Genomic DNA, 22,612 nt, shown 5'->3' with positions numbered 1-22,612 from the left:
ATCTCCCTTCTTACACCTCCCTTTCTCTCAACTCTCTCACTCTCCTCCACTCATCCATCCGTCGTTTCCAGCTCTCTCTCTGCCTGTGCGGGGGGGGGGGGGAAAGTGGCGATGACACGACACGCCATCTCGATTACAAGGTTAAAAGACACAGACGGAGGAATCACACAAACACTGGCAGCGCTGAAGTCACTCTCGCTAAAACAGAGACGACGTCTGTCAGATGCGGCCCTCATCCTGTTCATGATGCGTGTGCTGTCTGACGAAAGAAGCGTGAGCCGGGCCCAAAAGCGTGCACAAACGCAGACGCAAACAATAAAAGACGTTCCGTAAACTATTTCATTAAAAACAGACATTTTGTTGTCTGTTTGTTTGGCCACCTCCAGGCCAGCAGATCGAATGAGACAAGAGGTGGGTGTGTGATTACTGGGTGCTCATTCTGTCACTCTGCACCCCCCAGATAAGAAGTTGCCCCTGTGTGTGCGTGTGTGTGTGTGTGTGTGTGTGTGTGCGTGTGTGTGTGTGTGTGTGTGTGTGTGTGCTGCTGCTGCTTTCACCAATGAGACACCTACCCAAAACACCACTTTCTCTTTGCTCTTTCCCTGTCATCCTCCTATTTTCCTCATCTCCATCATTTTAACTAAGCTGATTAAAAGGCAATAACCCCCCCCCACACACCCTCACCCGCTCACCCACTACCCAACCCGCAGCCCTACGGCAGCGCGGGACGGCAAGGGGGCCCTAACTACTTTCTGCATGAATATTAAGTGCGGGATTTGTGTCGCGGGTTTGAAATTGGAAATCACAAGTTTGACTAATCAGCTTTGGAGGTTCCACATTCAGGGTTTGAGTGTGTGTGTGTGTGTGTGTGTGTGTGCATCTCTTCTCTTGTCTCCAGTGGCAACAGAGAGCCCCTACACACACACACACACACACACACACACACACACACACAACCCCTGATCCTGCTGCGAGTCCGAGTGCTTATTCACTGCCTCGGCGGGCCAAATACCCCCCCCCCCCCTCCCTCCCTACCACACACACACACACCCCTCCACTCACTCCCACCCATCTCCCATTTAAAAAGGGACCCAGAAATAGCCCAAGAGGCTATTAGGAAAAATACAGCCAGAGGAGGAGGGAGCTGTGGGGGTTTACAGTCCAAAGCCATTCAAGGGTACACTCCAGATTCTCCTTCTCTCTCTCTTTCTCTCTTATTCTCCCTCTCTCCCCCTTGTCATCCATCCTTCTCCCTCGCTCTCTCCGGCGCCCTTTGTTCCGATGAATCGGTGCTTTAGCGAACATGCTCATTATGGCTCCGATAGATGAGGCTCGTTCAGTATCCCTGGCATTGGTGGAAAATGGGGAAGATAGACGAGGGAGACGCAACAGGAAAAAGGGAGAGAAGAATGAGAACAGATGTGGACTGGGAGAAAGGGGCATTAATGAAGCAGAATAGAGGAAGTGAACAACTGTAGGTTCTTCTCCACATTATAATGAACGCAAAAATTGAAATTTACCATCTCTCTTTTTTACTGGAGCTGTAACAACCTTTTGCACACTCCCAATATCTTTGTGCAGTAAGACATGCTCTTTCCAAGAGACGAATGCATTCCACTTGTCTAAAATCACTTTTATAAATCACTTTTGCTCCAGGGTTGGAGCCGTTGCTATCAATTTATGATGTTCTCGGTCTTGCGGAAAATGCAAAGAGAGTTTTGTCAGAGGCGAAAATTGATGGAGAACATTCCGAGGTATTACTGATAACAGCGATGGTATAAATTTTTGTTCATTTTGCAAAATGTCACGATGCTCGTTGGAGAACAGACGAGTTTTATAGAGTGGTTTTTAGGCGCGAGTAAAAACATTGATGAATTTGGCGGCACACATGATAAGAAGGCGGATGCGTTACAGACCAACATGAATATCGACCTGTCATGATAAAAATGACAGCTATACTTCAGGGAGCGCACAGGTAGCGCGGCCCATGACGGAATCTCTAACCTCCCCCATCTCACAGTTTATGATCTCACTCGACTGAGAGAACCACTCCATGGTGATATACGCTTTGACAATGTAGCGCCTCGCTATATATCCATGACTCAGGCGCTGCTGTGAAACAGATGTCTGGTGAGATTTACTGTGATTATGAAGACACATAGCGAGACAACAGCCATAACAACAGTTTATACATGATCCTCCAGCAGACAGAGTTTCTTGTCCCAATAGGGGAAGATTTAGAATTGCGTGACAGCACAGAGGAAGAAAGCGGGGTAACAGTAGAACTTGGAATGGCCATTGTTATATGTCTTCAAACTGGCATTTGTTTTTTCATCTATGTCATGAACAGATGTACATCCCACTAAAAGGATTATTAAGAAATGAATAATTGAGACGTACTGATTTTACAATCATTGCATATGTGAGCTTGTCAGAAGCAGGGACACCCTGACTTTTAGTGCCTTGTAAAAACAGCGGATCCCACAATCCCCTTAATGCAACTCGGCATATTTTATTTTAACCTCCCTGTCTCACATATCACAATAACCCGGACATCATCACGGCTATTTATGTCAGACTACAGCTTCACAGCAACAGATGGTACCATGAAGATGTCTGTACAGGCTGTAGTAGTAGTTATACTACTACAGAACGGTAGTAGTAGTTGTTATAGTACTACAGACCAGTTAACTGATCAGTGGAATGCCCCTTTAAAAAGCGGTACTGTGTGGCAGCTGACTATTAACTTTCTATTTTTGGATTTGCTTTAAATGCACCAACAAGCAAACTTTTTAAAACAACTTAATTATGACAACAGCAGAACTTTGATGCAAGAAAAGAAACAGCGATGAAATACCAACTGTCATAAATGAGCATGCAAACACAAGTTTGTGGAAGTTGTTAGTTGTATAATCACACTGGCAAGAGCAGGAAGTCATCTACAACAAGATATGTTTCAGATAAATCGGTCAGACATCAGGACTGTTAAGCATAAAAACGTACCAAACAACTGCTTTCTTCCTTTAAATCACTGTGGAGAAGATGGCGCATGCTTTTCTGTGATACATTTTGCAGTAACGTTGGAGGGAGAACCAGAACTTCATTGCCAACGACTGCTCCACTGTGTGCATGTGACAAACAAAGCCTTGCAAATGTTCCTACTGCAATAACTACAATATGACCATGTTCAAAAAGCTAGTGAGCAGTTACTTTGTCTCGAGGTGTAGTTTTACAGCTGACCCTGACCTCTGACCTCCCTGTGGAGGGGTGCAACCCAAACACCATAATTACACATGAAGCACGTATTTGAAAGGGCATTACCTCAACACACCAGGAAGTCATTCTACGGATGTAACCGTACACGCTCCAGTGGTGTTTTTCCGCCACAGTCAGCTTCATCATCCAAGAACCACTCTGTTTCCAGTCAGGACTCTTAAGCCCCACTATCAGGCACTCTATTAAAGTCATCCTGCGCAATCATCGCTCAGTCCGTTGTGATACATTATTAATAAATGACAGACGCGCGCCGGAGAAAGAACAGGTAACACAGGACACGGCTGTGCCCTCGCGTACACGCACGCCCCGCAATACGAATAAAATACTCCCGCCATGAACTGCTTTCAAATCACAGGCTTTTATCACCTCGTCGGCCCTCAGCGACATGCAATGGATAAACCACAACTTCCTACGAAAGGTCATAAAACCAATGTGGATGTTAATTGACGTTCTTGACTACCACTAAAACATGGCCATTATCCCGGGTGAAAGCAACTGCAGGTCGGCCCGGCAGTGAGCCTTTAATGACGGCCATATAACTGCAGGATGGGGATTATTCTTTATGTTTAATCACGGCCGGGAGGACAAGTGTTTCTGGGATGACATCTCTCACCGGGACGCTTACAGACCATCAGCCGGAGAGGCTGAGAAGCTAAGGGATGGTGGATCGAAGAGAGTGTTTTTAGGTGGTAATAACCAGCGATAACACAGATATGTTACACTCTTACGGGTATGAAGAGATAAAAAAAAACTTCAGCAATTTGAAATTATACTTAAATCCAGCTTGAAATAGACAGAAAGTTGTAGCTTTTTGGTTGTAGATCATTTTGAAAGTTAATTGCTTCTTAGATTGCAAGTATTGACATCTAATATCTGGTAGTTAAACATCGTAAAAACATTGTTCCTCAATAGAATATATTCAAAACCATATTCAACACAAGATTTAATGAATGTGAAGCCGGATATTCGGTGTGCAACTCCAGGCTGGAAAAATAGGAGAGGGCAAGGGAGAGGAACAGCTGAGCTTATTGCTAGAGACCTACACAGCGTCCGGTCCAATCAGTGAACCAATTCAATAAGGCTGACCAGGTTAAAAGCCGTTGGTTATTAACTTCCCCAGTAATTTCGTCTGGCACAAACAAACCCCACCAATCACAGCGCATACAATGGAAACTGAATGCGATTCCCTCGAATATGCTCGCTTTTCTTTGAAAACAGGCCAGGCTCTAAGACCGTTGGCTCCGTGATGACATCATGGAGCCCATTACAGCGGACCAACGAGGCCATGTGCTGCCATTACGCTGCTGCAAGGGACTAAGAGCATCTTTACAGGCATGCTGATGGCATGACAGATGTCTGGAGGCCCCCACAGGGTTTTATTAGGTCCAACAGTGAGCTCAAACCGGTCCGGCTCAGGGGAGCTAACCGAGCACTTCTCCCATTTTGCTGGGGGGGACCTACAGCCGAGTCGTGGCCCCAGCACAGCCTGCACTGGGGCAAGAAAGACACGGAGAAGCCCTCGGGCTTCCCTTGGTATATTCTACAAGTTTAATTGCATCCTACCTCTGTGAGATGACGGGGTAAGAGTCAAGGAATGAGCCCCGTGTTCACTGCATGGCCACAGGTTATTCACTCTGCTGACATGCAAGTTCCAAAAATCTCTGGCTGTCAATATAAGAAGCCAGAGGTGTGACATGAAAACCAAACAAATAATTCCTGTTGTGAAATGTGGAAATATGAACATTGGTTATATTTTAAATGACGATTAATCACACACATATCTCCCTGCATTGGCATTTTATGAACTTCCATATATCTGACAGTGCTTCTTCATAATATAGTGTAGCTGTCAAATGCATGTCTACAATAGCCGAGGATTATTCATCCACACTGCAATCTTATCAACATATTAAATCAGAACAGAGTCCCATGATACCACAACAATTATTTCTCCAGAATCTATGTGAAAGGCCTTCATTTTTCATGACACGGTAAAAGACACATTTTGTCCAAAACTTTCAAAAGACTTCAAAGAATTCCCATGCAAGCGGCAGGAGAAAGAAAAAAAGGTGGTGATGTGCACTATTTAAATACCTCCTCGTGAGTCAAACTCAAATGTTGGAAGGGAGCTTAAGACAGATGGAATGTGCCGCTGGATGGCCTTGCGGATTTGGGGCGTATTCACCCATTCAGCTCCCTGTAATTACAAAGGCTCTCGCTGAGATCCGATTTGCCGCTGGGAGCTTGTTCAAGGCACGGGGATTGGATCGACAATGGCGTAGTCTGACAAAAGGAATATGGATACTGCTCTTAAAATAGAGAGAACTAATGCCGTTCGGTGTTGAGTGCACATGCTCGCCAGCTCAGATGTGGGCAAGGTACATTTAATTATGTGCCCTGTACACACCGGCTGGCTTTTCGATTAGAATGGACCAACTTCTCGACACAGCTGTACCCTAGCGACCACTTAAAAAAATAGTGTTGAGGACACAGTCTGGTAATTGATGCAGGAGCCACTGGTTAGTACTAAACTTTTAGGCCTAAATCTCTTCTGTCAATACTATTTAGTGGCCTCGTCCATTATTAACGGTATTGATTTGAACCCTTTCTAACAGCAAATATGTGTGGGTTCTGTCAACACAAAGAGGGAATGACAGTAAGAGGTTATGGTTGAAGGTTTGCTTGAGAATATGTTTTATTGTAATATACCGGTGGTTAAAGGCGATACCTGAACCACTGATTACATATTGTTATTATTGTGCTCATATTCAAAATTACACCATTGCTGCTGTAACAGTCGCTGAGAGCTGAGTCAGCCCTTTTAGAAATGACGGCCGCATGCAAAATACATTCATTTACTGCTTTGTCCAATTTCTAATGTATGTGAAAGTGCAAGTCAAGAAGGTGAAACCAACACTGGCATTGCAAGCGTATGATGATTGTACATCAACAAACTACCAGTCCTTGATTTCTTGCATCGTAAACAGATGAGAGACACATGATCTGAAAACAGACTGAACCACAGTGGCATCTGAGGGCAGGCAGGCTGACTGGCTGTTTGGTGGTTCCTGGTCTGTCCTTTGTTGAGGACGCAGGCGAGGAGATGAAACGAGAAGACGAAATGAGGAGCAAACTTGCAGTTTGTTGGATGTGGCCGTAACATGGTGTGGTTTGGTCCAGTCATCCAGTTACTATGAACAGAAGAGGCCACTGTATGGGAGCTTTTCTGTTGTAATGAAGAGTCAGGAAGTAACCTCCATCATCGGACAACACTGGCTAATACACAAAGACAAATACTGACTTGATTCAACAACAAATCGATTGATCTCATCCTTTCTTTTGTACTCACTGTTATTCAGTTACTTTCCTTAATATCACCCCGTTTTTGCACTCCCGTCTTCTACAAGTTGTATACACAGAGAGAAGGGAAGCCCCAAACACTCCCTTTGATTATAAAGTTAACAATCACTTCCCCTGGCTGGCAAACATCAGAGCACAGAAGGCAACAATGCAGCAGTTAGCGTCCCTCTGCTGCGTCGAGGTCACTTTCCTGTGCGTGTGTGTATTTACACTCGGCGAAACTGAAGATGAAAGCAACGTGAGGAGGCGTGAGAGTCATCTGTTTGCCTCCTCCACGGTTCATAGTGCAAGCCCGTGCTCCGCAGTCACCTTCCTCTCAATCGCATTCCACACCTGATCTATTTCTGGTGCCGCTGTGTGAGAGCGGCGGGTCGGCGGGGCTGAACGCAGTGACGCCTTCTTAGCGGAGAGAATCCGTGATTAGTTTGTGAAATTGGGTTATCCATCATGTGAAAACCAGAGTTTCTCACAAAGGAGCCGATATGTTCACGTAACAGGAGCACCACGGGGAGTGTTAATCAATCAAAAGAGATTTCTCAGCGCATGAATTCAGAGAAAAGTACGTCTCTGAATTTGCGAACACGTTCTCCGTGTGCTTTCTCCCCATTAGTGGCTGAGATATTTTCAAAACAAATCACGGCGTTCTCTCTAGATTGTGTGGGAAAAACCTGCCTGTTAGTTTGTGTATTTTGCTAATCTCTCCACGGCGTGGCACAGTCGGTTACGGCATCGGCAGCCTTCAGGAGAGTTGAGGGCGGATTAACTGTCTATTTGCAGCTGCTGACTGCCGGTAACGAGATGGCCTCAGGTGCCGATCAGCTCTCTCTCTCTCTCTCTCTCTCTCTCTCTCTCTCTCTCTCTCTCTCTCTCTCTCTCTCTCTCTCTCTCTCTCTCTCTCTCTCTCTCTCTCTCTCTCTCTCTCTCTGCTTTCAGGCTGTTTGTTTTCTTAAATGAAGGTAATGGTACAAACGGAGGATAAATTCATCCATCCCACACATCCATCCCACAGGGCCCTCTCTCCGAAGCGGAAAAATGAAATAAAAATGAAAGCAGACCAGAAAAATAATTCATTTGCTTTGCCTGGGAGATACACGTTGCTATCAGTGTAGAACCCCTGCGATAAGGCTGATGTGCATTTGGTGCATTCGGCCTCTTGCACAATCGCCACAGCACAGAGCGAGCTGGGAGGAGAGGGCACAAGTGCCTGTATATTGGACCTGCACCCTCGTTTTGTAACCCATCTTCTTATTCTCAGTTAGGAGCAGGAGAAGGCACCGCTCCACGCAGTCACTGTGACACTAATTTCACACCCACACAAGGACACTCAGAGGGAGTAATGGGAAAAAAAAAAACGCGGGTGGATGTCAGAGACAAACAAAAGGCAGCGCCGAAAAACATGCTGCCATGGCCCTAGGAACAAAACGTGACACCGTCTGCGTCGACTGGAAGTCATGTTTAGCTTGGCAGCCAACAGGAGGGGGAACTGGATACACCAGACGAAACACTCTGGAATAACAGAGATACCAATGAGTGAGTAAAAAGTAATTAGTTACCACTAATGCACGTGTCGCATTAAAGCAAACTGCTCCTTGATGCTAGACATATCAATTTTACTCCCTTGAGAACTACAAGAAAACGCATTTACGAGCTGTTATTAAAGTCTTAATGCAGAGCTCGTAAAAGATTCATTTGTTTACCAATGAATTATTGAGGTAGGATTTAATCAAAGCTACAGATGTTGCAGTCAGAGATTGTTGTTAATCTCATTTTGATTGCATTTAAATGAAAATACAGACTATAAAATTCACAGAGAGTGATTGTTGACTGTGGAGTTCATTACAGACGCCAAATAAGAAACAGCAAACGATTTTAAAAAAAAACGATCGCTTCGGATTGGCCCGGTGGCCGTCTGGTCGAGGTTCGTAAGAACCCACTCCCCATTACTCTAATCGCGTCATCCAATGGTTCTTTCAAAGAAGCCAGCGCAGAGTAAACCTGGTGATTATGGGTCCCCATTGGAATGGCACTGTGATGTTCTCGTCCCCAAAAAAACGTGACGGGGTCGAAAGGAAACCAGATCAAATGAATTGTTCATCGTGATGATGATGATCCAAACAATAGTGAGGGTAGAAAGCTCCGTCGGCCTGTGGGTTTTAAACCACAGTGGACAGCTGTGGACGTGTCTCACAGCAGATTAACATCCACCAACTCCCGAGATGACGTCTTGGAGCTTGAGAGTGGCGAGGTGGTGGGAGCGAAGGTAAGGTGGGGGTGGGGGCGCCTCACAAACTTTCACCAGAGATGAAAAGCCTGACGTTTTATCAACTGCGGAAAATGCATTAGCTCCCTCATAATCCAATTTCAAGACCGTGCAAAGTGGAGGTTCTGACTGAATTTTAGAGTGGAGAGAGCAAAGGGAAAAACACCATCGTGAGTGTTTCTGTAGGTGAGGACTCTTTGGGTTCTTTTTCTCTCATTGCTGTTTGCCTGCCAGCATCTCTGGAGCTGCTGAGTTCGCAGAGGACTTCAAGGGCGTTGCACCGCTGAGCTCCATATCTCTTCCCCCCCCCCCTGCTTACCCCCCCACACCTCTTCCTCTCGGTGTCTCTCTGACTCTTCCTCGCCCATGCTCTAAGGAGCTTTAGAAACCCGACTGGGTAATGGGAGCAGCAGTCAATCAAATTGCGCTTTCAAAGGTGATGCTTTGTTTCACGCTCGCTTCCCACAAATCCCATCGAGCCTGGCACCTGTCAGGTTGTCGTTCTGAAACGCAGCATCCAACGCCAGTCACCCAAACCCCCCCCCCCCCCCCCCCCCCCCGGTCCCTCGGCAGATGGAGGGGTTGACTTGTCGGCTGCCTGTCGAGAAATGAGGTCATTCTATTTTGCTGGGTCTAACTTTTTTTTTTCTTCTTTTTTTCATAAGGTGAAACCAAACAACTGAAAAAGAAAAGACCATCCGTCTGGCTCCCTTTCATTTAAACCCGGTAATAGAGCAGGATTCATACAGGTTTTAGGGTGAAAAACAATATTTACTTTTGCTTTATATGAGGCTTTAACACATCTGATCGGGAATGGGTGCTGGATTTCTATTGGTGCCCTTCAGTTTTATGGAGTCTGACAGCATTGTCAAAACACCGCTGGTGCCGTCAGCTCTAATAACGTGGAGGCTGGTAATAAATTGTCAAACGAGCTCTTGTTGTACCGTGATCCCGTAAAGGAACAGTAAAACCTGATGTGGCAGAATGGGCAGGATCTGTAGACGCCCACAGCAACCAGGGGTCCTTGTATCTCCAAGGGGTTTATGGGCTCAGGTCTGACTCATTCCCGCTTTTACAGTCACAGTGACCTTCCCATTAGGGCTCCATTAGCAAAGGTCTATCAGAGAGAGAGAGAGAGACGTATACCTGGTCTGTTTATCCAGCTGCAGCCTCTTCTTATTAACTGTAGTGGATAAACAAGAGTGCCGCTTTGGCGAGTCATGGGCGAACAACTTTATAATGGCATGAAAAGAATGCACATGTGTGTAAACACATGAAGTATAACAAGAGTCCAAGATGCAAAACTGTAACGTACAGTCACTGGCAATCGCAAGCATGTGGAACCCACCTCCTCTGAAAAGGAGCGCCAACCCACATCAACCGAAGGGCCCCTTAGTGTCTCTAATTAGCTGACTGGATTAAAAAAAGACGTCTTCTATTTGACTAAAAAGCTGTGTTGTAATGACAGCACCGAGGGACGTACAGTAAACAAAGCGATGAGAACTCAGACTCCTGGGTACAGCAGCATTGTTTGATGTCTTTCCAGCTATGCAAATGTTTGACTGGGTGGCTTTTAGATGGAAGATGCTGATTAGTTTGAGTGTCGTCGTCCTCCAACAAACGGTTCAGCTTTTTCCACCAAAGATGAGCGAAAAATAAACGGAAGGCTGTCAGCTAATTTCAACTCAATTTGCTTCCATTTAAGTGGTCCCTGGAACCAATTGTACAAGGTAAGAGTTGTGCAGTTGTACAACGTGTCTAAGAGGTCATCTGATGATCAGGAGATGGCTCCCACCGTGGTAAAATCCCCATATAATGTTATTTGCTATGCTGTAGGAGATAGTGGCAGCCAGCCAACAACAGACTACAGGGCGACCTTAACTTGTCTGTATTTTATACGTGTGTTTGTGTAAGATATACAAATAAAAAACAAACGGTATGAAATGCTTGAATATCTTCTCATTTTGGAACTATTCTGTTTGGTGAACATTGTACATTGCTCCACACTGTGGTCTCTGTAGACAGCATAGGGTTGTCAATCTAAATAAATCCGGATTAGAGGCACTAAGCAGTGTGATTTTAAATGAATTTATCTGTTTTTGCATGCTGTATAGAAGTTCCCTTCAGGGGTGTTACAAGTTGCCGGCTTGCTGTCAGATGTCTGACCATGAGATATGACTCGGCTAGCAAATAACTCAAATGTCCCTTTAAAATGTGATCCTTAAATCTGCCTCTTTGATCGGAGCGTGTTTCTCCGGGGCCCACCTCAGAAGGCGGTAACAGTATCCAGGTCGGGGTTAAACGCAACTCATTCTTCTCTTTCATTCTGACGACTGACTGACAGACGGGAATGAAAAGCCTGCCCTGCACAAACCTCCTCCACTTCCTTCAAACAGGAAGTCCTGCAGCTCCAAAATACTGGGTTAAGTAGCAGCGGCAGGATTAGTAAGTGAAGAAATTTGAAGTCACACTGGATCTCAAAACGGCAAAAACAAAACTTCTCAATCCAATTTTGCTGCCTTGATACATGGAACCGGCAGAAATAATTGCAAATTCTGTTGTGTCGACGCTTTCTACTTGACAATGAAAGTTCCAATAAGTTTAATTTAGAAATGCAAATTACTGTTTATGTTTGTTATGATAGGCAAGTGACAGGAGTCTTGAATCTGAATGTGTTTAGAAAGCCTCCGAGCTAAATAAGAACCAGTGCATATTATTATATCTCAAAGGCAGCAAGACAAATATTGCAGGCGTATGGCCGGGCTGGCATACACAAGATATGCAAAGCAGTGAGAGGTGCAAAACAGAAACGCAGTGTTGAACATGCGGCATATTTCAAATCAAATCACAACACTCGCGACAGTTAATCCGGTCCCTGCAAATAAAACTCTATAGTGCGCTATCAATACTTAAAGCTCAGACCCCAAACCAAATATAAGCTTGTGTTTATAATTAACATGCCACACGCGGCTTTTTGTGCTGAAATAAACCTGTGAAGATGAGAATACAATCTCCAGGAAGCCGCTAAAACACGAGAGCAGGAAGGAGAAGATAAGAGGGTCTTCTCTTTTTTATGTTTTTGAAACCGATGAATTTCAGAGGCAACCTAATGCATGGTAAAAAAATACAGTTTGTAAGATAAAAAAAAATCATCTGAAATATGGAACACCATCCAGATGGTCAGAGGGAATTTGGCACCCGAAAGTATTTGAAAATCATTTTTCGAAGTAAGTTATATCTATGTAATAAAGCATCTGTTAACAATTAGACCCCTCATGCAGGAGACCTTTGCATACCTTTTGTTTCTCTGAGAGCCACTGAGCAGAGTGCTATTAATATTACTAATGTCTTATGTTAAGGCTTTTCCCCGCACAGAGCCTATTGACAATCAGTAGCGTCATATCTATCGACGACCAACATCTTGTGATCTGATTACACAGACTCACTGAACACCAGTCGAGCATCGTCGAGCCTTCATTTTCAACTGGCTTTCAGGCCAATCATTGGATTGTGCTTGGGGAAGCGGGATAGTTGACAGTAGATGGCTGTTCTGATACAACGAGGCTATCCACAGGAAACACGTGGAGGTAACCTTCACTTTAGACATATGGATCAGGGGCCTTCACTGAGCCCCGGATGTATTGGCACATGGATTTAGCTGGCTATCAGAGGGGCCAGATAACCTTGTCATATCTACTCTGACTGTCATGGGTGTGTTACAGGGTGGAGATTCTACCTCTATAATCCTCCTATAAAAAAAGTACACACACTCACACTCACACAGAGGCCCTCTGTCTCGGTCTCACACACACACACACACACACACAGCTTGGTAGCACATGCCCCCCGCCCCGCCCCCACCTGAGCCCAGCAGTGAAAGGTCACAAGCCCCCAAGTGACAGCTGTCAATCACGGGAGGTGGGTATTATCCGATCCATTAATAACACCACGAAAGGTTCTGGGAGGCCATGGGAATAGAAATCTCCTGACTTGTCACCACTGGATGTGACCTACGGGAAACCTGTGACCCTCAGAGCTCATTTAAATCAGCATTAGTCACAAGCATTATGTTTAAGAAAAAAGACTTAGTTGAGGCTTTGTTAAGCTGTAGTTCATTCACTGGAGCTTAAATACATTAATAATACCATATGTGTGAACTTCACACAGGCCTTTTGGCAATAGGCTATCGACACACATATATGAAACTAAAGCTCTGCATGGCGTTGTCGAGGCATTAAATATGTGTTAACACGGAGGTTATGTGCGATGCAACCCCCCAGCGACAAACAAGCTGAAGACACATGCAGCGTGACTCTCAGCCGGGGAGGATTACCTGTGATCCAAGGATAATGAAAAAAAAGGACTGCCTGATATTAAATTCTAGCACAGGGAGAATGACTGATAGGCTCTTGTTCGCATTTCTTTTACTTTTTTTACTTTGCCTGTCGATTCCGCCTGCTTGCAATGCCTCATGGGACGAGGCAGCGATAAAACCCTGTGAGAAATTCATTGTTTTTCTGTGCAGCGTTTGTCACGCTTGACAAGTAAAAGCAAATACAAACACACCGCGGCTGATACATTATACATGAGGTGTAAATGAACTGGGTTGTTGCAAAGCTCAAGCACGAGGCACAAGGCTAGTTAGTGTCCTTTGGATGACGGAGAAAGGTAGTAGCCACAAAGCACACTGTGGAGCTTTGAGTGTCGGTGGCTGTGTAACATGTATGTTGAGTCAACGACCTCGCAGCGGCTGCGTATATGGACTGTTGTTTGGGCGCCCCCTACCTGTCTGGAGCTGCAGGGTGTCCATTGCGCGGCTTGTTGACCTGGGCATACAGGGCCTCCAGGGGTGGACCGTTGCCCTGTAGGCTCGAGGGAAGGGGAGGACTCTGGGGAGTCTGGGGGAGATGGTAGTGGTGGTTGTAAGGCTCCATGCCGCTGCTATCCACCGACGAGTTTAACGATCCGATGCCGGCGTAGGTGGGCTCCTCATCTGAGCTGAAGGTACAGCCGACAACGTCTTGGATCTCAGCATATTCCCTCTCCTTTGACTGCTTCTCCCGAAGCTCCCGCATCTTGACATGTATTCTGTGATAAACACATTGAACAGAGAAAGTTCGATAGAAGTGTTTTCGATTCGTGAATCATCTGGCAAACTTAATGTTATGTTCAAGAAATGCTCAAATTCAATGCATGAATATATCTAAAAATATATATTTGTAGCTCCTCAAATTATGCCGGATATACATTTGAAGAGTCAAAAATGACTAAGATGATCAGCCTTAAAAATAGTATAATTCCTACGCAGTTAAAAGGGGTTGGTGTGAAATGTCTGTAAAATATTGCCAATTCCTTCTCTGCGCCTTTGTGTGAAACTATGCATTTGGCCAACTTAAGCTGGTGCAGAAGAACCATATCAAATTGCCCAATATTAATCGGTTCTTAAGAGATTATTTCTACGTTTTGTTGTTTCGTTTATTTTGATGCTCAGGGAGCCTGTATACAATATTTGTTCCAGTTCTGCGGATGGAAACACATCCAGTTTTCATGTTGTTTGAATGTGAAAGGAAAAGTTTCTGTTACATTCGCTTGGGAAAGATACTACGAATTGTACGCATTTCTTTGTGCAGACCAACTGTACCTAGTAGACAAAAAGGAGACACGTGATGATGTTTGAGGTATTCACTTCTAAAGTAGCTTTATTCTCCTCAGCAACAGGGAATGAGGAGAATAATGTCTTCTACTGTAGTGAGAGCAGTATTATTCAAATATGTGGCTTTCCATGAGCCATTAGTGGGCGAGTGCACTGATCTTTATCCCTCAGGTCCTCTAACAAGAGGAGGTGGGAGGGGAGACGGACCTCCTCTTCCTCCATCCAGGCCCTTCCTCTCCCTCCATGCCGCTCCTCTCCCCAGGACCACTTCCACACAACAGGGCCTTTCACGGGGTCTTTTCCTGTCTCGGAGAAAGGTTCCATGTGAACGCCCATCTGTCCGCAGCTAACAAGGTTCAGTCATGGTGCTGGCGGTGGAGGAGCGGGGGAGGTGGACAGTGGGGAGCAGCAAGGAGAAGGGCTGAGGGCAGGCAGAGGGGGGGGGGGGCTGACCTCCCACTGCGGTGACCCTGGCAGCAGCCACCAGACTGCTCACTACTTCCAGATGTTGTACCCCTGCTCTAGGGTAACACACACATCCACACACCAGCGCGCTATTTCCCGCTGGTGCAAGACTTCCCCATTACCTCGGGTCATAACTGACCTCTGACCCCCCCCCACTGCTGCTACTAACAGATGATTGACAGGTTTGGAGCAGAGCTAGGATCCCCCCCCCCCCTTGCCTAACTCTCTCTCCCATGTCTGTGTATTTTAATAACAGTAATCACATTTCAAACAATCACCATTCTTCAATGCCGAATTAACCCAATTCCCACATCCCACCCATAGACTGCCTTGTTTATTTTTAGCTGTCCAAAATCCCATTTTCTCAGCATTATCTGCGGAATGAGATTTTGATGGAGGCCTGATGCAATGTTGCATGATATGCAGTCATCTGTAAAGCCTCCGAGGTGGTTCGGTGTGTTTTTGCATTGGCACGGACCAACCAGGGTACATTACGGAACTGATCAACTCACAGCGGAGTTGATCGGTGACGTCTCACTTCAAGTCAGGAAATAGAAAACGAGCCTCCCAGGGAGAAAAACACGAATTCCCAGAAGCCCTTTCACCTGCCGTCTGGCTAAAGTGATGTCAGATCTCTGCCAGGAAGGACCAGACAATGATGTTACGACAGAAGTCCGCTGGGATCTTAAAACCCTCTGCCGTTTTATGGACTAATCAGATTCATAAAAACGACAATATTGACATTTGGGATGAGATAATGGCCTTGGCTAGACTGACGACACGAAGCTAAAAGAGAGAGACTTCTCTTCCAGGCCTCGGGAGTCTGACATGGATAAAGCTAATTGGGGCATTTCAATAAAAGGTTATTAACAGGCAAACATTCGAAATGAGATCACATAATGCTGTTGCCATTAGCGTCTCTACCATCTGGTCCATCTTGCGTCGTAACTTTGTTGCTTTTATGCACTCATCAACTTTCGAACCAAAGCTTTTCTTTCAATGCATCACATTCGTCACATTTTTCTTTGGCGAAGTCATGGCTCTTTTGTTGGTACAAAAGACCAATACGTTCTTGTGTTTGGGGAAAAATATCCACAATCCAAACCTGTCAGTCTGCAGCGAGAGGCCTATTCCAACTTGTTCTGGCTGTCACATGGAAATAGCAGGACTATCATACAGCGTTACGTTGCTTCCCTTGGCCTGTCGGCAGTGGGTCTCATTATGGCAAGCTGACATTTGAGTGTTACATTTCCAAGTGCATATTCTCTGCTCGGTGTCTCCTATTGACGAGTCAAGAATGAAACTACCAGGGATTTAGTCATCTAAAACTCAATGTGCAATTATACAATTTGTTTGGTTGGGAATGCCAACCAGGATGACATTTTTGGGCACCATTTTTGGTCCAACTCTTGGATGGATGTCCATGAAAATTGGTACCCACATTCATGGTCCCTAGAGGATGAAGCCTACTGATTCTGGTGATCCTATGACTTTTCATCGAGCGCCATCTCCAGGTGTGTGTTCGTTCATTTTTCAAAAAAAGGTTTCGCCTATCCTGTGAAACATATGAACAACTACAGGACGGATTGCAACGACATTTTTGCTCAAATCATGGTTTGCGGAGGAGAAATCCAAATACCTTTGGTGGTGTATTAACTTTTCATCTACTGCCACCATGAGGTTGGCAACTTTTGGGTGGATTGCGGTTACATTTTTGTCATGTTTATGTCCCCCTCAGAATGAACACTGAACTTCCTTTTCATCAAACGCCATCATCAAATTTGTTCTTTGTTCATGACCAAATACTTTCAAAACTACTGACACTCCCATCTGCCTGAGCTGTACTTCTACTAGTGCCAATTAGCAAATGTAAGCATGCTAGCATGCTAAACTAAGACGTTGACCAAGGTAAACATTGTATCCACTAAATGTAAACATGTTAGCAGCGTGACATTTTACATTCAGCTCAAAGCAATGTGAAGTCTAAATGCAGACTGACAGAGTTGCTAGTGTGGCTGTACAATCTCAGTCTTGTCAACTTAACAAAGTAATAAATTATTTTCCCACCTAACAAAAGAATGTCCCTCTGTAAAATGTTTAAAAAGATGCCTAAAAGAACATCTCATTGCTGTTTTGTAACGGTTTGTTTATGTATTAGTTTTCATGTCTTTCTTGTTTTAGCTGTTATATTACACATGCACACGCTCACTCGACACAATTACATTATTATTTTTTTTCTTTTCTTTCTTTCTTTGTTTTGTTGTAATGTAATGTCTTATGCATATTTCATTTTTTCTTTGTAATTTTGTAAAATTTTAATATTATACAGGTGGAGGCTTCAAATAAGCCAAGTTGGCTTTCTGTGTATTCCACTTGTTTTATCTACATCATTCAACCCAACCTCCTCCCAGTGACTTTTATGCAGAGGTTCAGAAAAAATGTTAAGAAAATTAGTCGTGTATTCATGTATTTTGTCGGAAGCCGGGCTGGACTTTGGAAGCCCTTTTTCTGCAGTGTAATATGCTCATTAGCTCCAAACCATACATCCACACCTGCTCACTGAGTTCCTTCTTGGGCAACCTGCAACTGCTGCTCCACTTCCAACTCCCCTCCTTCCCCCACTTTCTCCTGAGAGGCCACCCCCGCGCTGTACCATATATACTCCATTAGCCATTTAATGGCCCAGCATGTTAACATTGAGGAAAGTGCTGCCCACACTAAACACGTTATTACTGTACAGCCCCAATTACCAGCCCCTCTCCTCTCTTCTCCTCTTACCAGAAACTACGTTCAAGAGGAGAGGACACTGGAGCTTTTAATGCAACCAGCCCGGAGATATTTCATTTAAAAAAAGAGGACGGTCGAGCTGAGGATTTTCATTTTCATTTGAATTAGACTGATGAGAAAAGTACATAATTCCACTATTAATCAGTTTGTTGTGTTTCTCTGTGCTGTCTGTGATTTACTTTATATTCTAGGAAGTAAAACTGACCTCACATGTACCTTTAAATACAAAGCAACGTCTCCTTGTTTATTCTTCATAACAGTGCAGTGGAAAGGCATTTCCTCCTGGCGACACAAGCGGTCTAGACAGTCTAATGCTGAGGTTTTCAGGGCAGTTAAAGTTCATCCCCAACGACACTGACTGACCACGTCTTCAAGATGAATATCATCTTGTTATTCATTCTTGCTAAGTTGATGTGTGAATACCTTCACATCGACTAAAACCGAAATTTGTAATAATATTGTCGCCAGAGCTTCACATCGTCACATGAGTGTGAAAGCCGAAGACTGCCACATCGAGTAAATACTGTAACACATTATATTGGTGGAACGAGAAGCTTGGTGTGAACTGGTGTGTCAGCTCACCTCAAGTCTTTCCTCACTACACTGAATAAATCTCTCTGTTTATCCAACAGGGCTGCTTTTTTTTTTTGGACCAACAAAGCCAGCAGACTCCTTCTCCATATGTTTGTCAATGTGTGATCTACCCAGGGGAGGTGAGCTGTCTGTACTTTCAGACACTCATTTTGAAGTCAACACACTTAGCCTGCCTCCTCAATATGCATTGTTAGCGCGTTGGATGAAACGGAATGTCTTTGCTCTCTTACTTTCCAGCCAACTTCAACAGATTTTTTTCTTTTTTCTTCATTTCAATACCTCCTCACATGTTCTATTGTTCTGAAGGGCAGAATGTATCTGGATCGAATCAAAGTGCAGTAAATGACTCTGCGTGCAGCTGTCTGTGCTGAATTGCAAAAAAAACCAACTCATATCCCATCTTTTGTGTTGACACTTGGCCCACAACCGCATAATGCAACCGCAGAGATAATTGTCCGAGTTTCCGTGGTGTTAATTCACAGTGTTAACAATCGCATTAACTTGCTGTAGGTATCAATATAATTACAAATGTAATCACACTTCCCAATCAGCCAGTCGGAGCTTCCTTTGAACTCGCTATGCAAATGAGACGCAAATAGGATACTGAAATAATGAGACGGTTTGATAAAGTGGAATGATAACGTTGGTACCACAATCACTATAATACGAGGGATGTGCCTTATAGCAAATTGCTTTACTTTTTTTTCTTCTTTTTTTTCCGGCGGCACTAAGCTCAATGTACCCTGAACAAGGTCTAAGAAAATAACTTCTCTTTTGTTAAATAAAAGATTAAATTGTCACGGCTAATCCAGGTTTGCTCTCTGTCTATATGAATTGTTTGTCCAGAGTCAGCGGGTCGTTAAACAACAAACAGGGGGAAGCAGGCCACTGTCGAGTATATACAAAGGAAAAAAAGCAGTGATGGGGCTCTGCAGTGGTCTGGGAGAGTGGCAGTGGAGTGCTGGCCGCTGATTAGAAGCCAACCGGAGCCAAGCAGATAAGAGAGAATGGACATCATAATCAGCTGCCAGCGAGCGAGAATGGAGTTCAGTTCAGGTGGAAAATGAAGAAGGAACATTGTCAGGTTGTCTTTGTGTGCTCCCCTCTTTGGCCGGGAAAATATGGTTTCGGGCCTAACATGCGCAGAGATAAGTCAGAGACTGATAGACGCTCCACCAACACCATCTGCCCAGTGTTCTTTCTCTCGCTCTTCTCCCCCCTGGCCCTGCATGAATGAGGGCCGTGGCCACACAAACCGCTGCTCTCCAGCCCACCTAAGGTCCAATCAGAGGGCTTGTTTTGTCCACAGTCCTCTCAGCATGAGCCAATCAGATAGGCTTGTCTTGGGTGCTGTCCACAGGCATAAAGAGAGCGGAATAATGGCTGCTGCCGCCGCTGGCCCCCGCACAAAGACTTGGATCAGCCTAACCACAGGTTCTAATGTCGCCTCGATGAGACATGAAACAGTCAATCACAGGAGCAGTGTGAAATCTCCATGATTCTAGCAAAACAAATGCTGCTGATAAGCACTCTTCCTCAAGTGGGATGCACTGCACTGTGCTCTAGCGATGAAGTCAAAAGTTTGATGTACTCTCTTCTCCATCGTCCTCCATCTATAAGAGGCTAACACGATATCAATGGAGGAGAACGTTTTCACTGAAACATAAACGAGTTCCATCTGCAAGGGCCGCAGGCCAAACCATAAATTGCACGAATCATATCAAGGTCAGAGTTTTAAATATATGACCGAAGCTGCCTTATTGCAGGGTAAGAAAGGGCAAGTTTTACGAATGAATCTGTCTCACCTCTTCACTGACTCCTATTCTGAATCACTAAAAGCCCCTGTCAAAACCGTCTGCTTGAATTAACGATCGCTAATGTCAGCCGAGCCGGGGGTTTTGGCTGCGGGCCATCCCGGGTCGCGCTGACACGCAGGGCCGGCTGACGATTGCCAGCGCCGGAAAACCCACTGCGGTCCGATCCATAGTTTCAGAAGCGCACTTTGAAATGGTCCTGCCTCCGTGGCGGTATTGTAATCAATCAGAGCACGTAAATCACACAACTAAGACAATCAAATGTAGCGCTTTGGGAGTGCGACACAGTAGCGGTATCAAAAAATACAAGAAGTAATGGATTTCTAAACTGTCCTGCTGAACCCTAATGCTTTGAATATCGACTTGTCCTCGTGGCAGGTTGGTTTATTGTTACCTACCACGATTTCCCTCAGGATTCCCTTTCCATTAACCAAGGGACAATCCTGGCCTGGCTGAGTGATGGTATTTGGGAACAGGTACAAAAGGAAAGAATTAGGTTGCCCTTTGTGCGCAGGCGGCTGGAGCCGGCGCTCACACATGCAGAACGGACACAAACAAGACAGGGAATGAGAGCGCGCCGCAAGACCAAGTAGCAGACAAAGAACTTGGGTGACGGCGGTGAGACAGAAGAAGCAGGATTTTAAGAGTGTGTATGTGTTTGTGGGGGGGGGGGGGGGGTTGTGAGGGCATGTCCTCTACATATCTCGTGCCCACTGTGCGTCTGGGTTGGTTCTGCTGCTTAGCATGGCAGTCCGTTGGGAGCCTCTCAAAGGGGACGGATCTGGATGGAGATCCAGGCCCGCCGGTCTCCAGGGTGCACTGAGTGAAATGTGTTGGGCCCTCAGCCAGAGGGGTTTCGCTCCCCTCAATGGAGAGGACCATCGCTGTAAGTCGTAGTTGAATCCCAAAAAGAAATGCGCTACAGCTTTTTTTTGAGCGAGGCCTCCAGATGTTCCATTCAGCAAGAAAGAGGGCCTTTGTGAGCTTCCTTTTTTCTGTGCTCACACTGGTGTGTGTTTGTGTTGCCATGCATTTTCGACATGCCATCCGTCCTTTTCTCCCTTCGCCGTGAGAGGGAGCGGTATCAAGCCCCATTGTTTCTATTCAATTAACTGTCATTACCGACGGCAGTTTGATAACTGAGTTCATTTGGCTGCTGGAGAACAATGGAGGCAGCAAGCTGTCTTTTCATTCGGCCTGCCACCGGCATTGTCTCTCCCCCGCTGGAGAGAATTAAATAGGGCTCGTCTTTGAGGGATGAGGCGCACGCGGCAAAGCCCGTGCCTCGCCTTACTCTTCTGGACGTCCCGATGTCCGCAAGCACCGGAGCACGCCGAGCCAAGAGGGGCGGATTAAAAGGAACGGCGTATTCTTGAGCGATTAACAACCTGAGCGAGCTGCAGGAGAAGACAAATGAGGGGCGACATTGATTTCACTGTTATAATGAGCACCATTCAATCATGCCAAATCCACGGGGGCCTACGAGCACCATTAAGAGGTCAGCGCCTCCGAATGGCACAGGCAACAACAATCCATAAATGATCTATTTAATGTACTGATACAAAAGAAAGGGACATTTCACAAATTGACATCGGAGTACTTTCCAAACCTTTTGCTAATTAGGTAGTTTGCTAATCTTCCGGTCAGCAGTGTTTTTTCCCCCCTCGTTTCGTTGTTCAGCCGGGATTTAATTGTTTAGGCTTTTAGCGAGCTCGGGCTCTGTCTGAGCACTCACCTCTCTTGTTCCCGCCTCATCCGCATGGTCTCCTCCTCTGACGCCTGCATGTCCTCAGCTTTAGATTTAGTGGAGCCCTTCCTCTCCATCCCGTCTCCTGGCACCTCATCCTTCCGGTGCTTTCCGAACCTGAGTAAAAGAGAAGAGCAGGGAGGATTTAATTGAGGCCCAAACTTTCACAATTCCCAACCCAATATGGAGTTATTATTTTTTTTTACAGCAGCACGTCTCTTCTTTGTCCGGGAAATTCAGGTAAATTGCTCCGTAGGAAATTAAAGTGTCAAACTGTCAAAATCTTCAGGTCGGGTTTTTACTGGAAAGACAGCTCAGGAGGAGTCTCCCCGGCCACCCATTCGTTATTGAAAGAATAACTTGTCCTTTTTCATATGAATGCAATCAAAATCCATCAAGCCATATCAAAAGATAACTCATAACGTAGTGAATTCCCTCTCTGCCAAGTCTGCATCCAGGACAGCAAAGAGGATTCAGTGATTCTGAAAAGTAGAAAATGGCAAAACCCCCCCTTTCTAAAAGAGAAGATGAGTCTCCTCCCTGAACTGTGGGGTTCACTCAAGAGTGATGGGAGCAGTGACAGCTCACTACCTGCAGCCGGGCGAAATGTAAGTGGAAGGAACGGCCGAGCTCGCCGGTATTATTTGCAACTTTCT

At 45.3% G+C, this 22,612-nt stretch overlaps 1 protein-coding gene across 3 annotated transcripts in view; it reads right to left on the bottom strand.

Moving 5' to 3' along the window:
* The window catches only part of LOC306794148 (partitioning defective 3 homolog), a gene marked incomplete at its 5' end in the record, with an annotated part of 334,738 nt that overhangs the window by 60,643 nt on the left and 251,483 nt on the right, over positions 1-22,612 (bottom strand). For 2 of the 3 annotated variants that reach the window (XM_079292080.1, XM_079292081.1), the window contains 2 exons: positions 13,682-13,984; positions 21,945-22,073. In XM_079292080.1, the coding sequence (XP_079148206.1) occupies positions 13,682-13,984; positions 21,945-22,073 (432 nt within the window). The remainder of the gene's footprint in view (positions 1-13,681; positions 13,985-21,944; positions 22,074-22,612) is intronic. The other variant, XM_079292082.1, reaches the window with a different exon arrangement.

The sequence above is a fragment of the Melanostigma gelatinosum genome (assembly GCF_949748355.1).
Source record: "Melanostigma gelatinosum genome assembly, chromosome: 20".
In the NCBI taxonomy this organism is placed as follows: Eukaryota; Metazoa; Chordata; class Actinopteri; order Perciformes; family Zoarcidae; genus Melanostigma; species Melanostigma gelatinosum.
The sequence above is the reverse complement of the archived record's forward strand: the minus strand, read 5'-3'. Positions and strand labels throughout refer to the sequence as shown.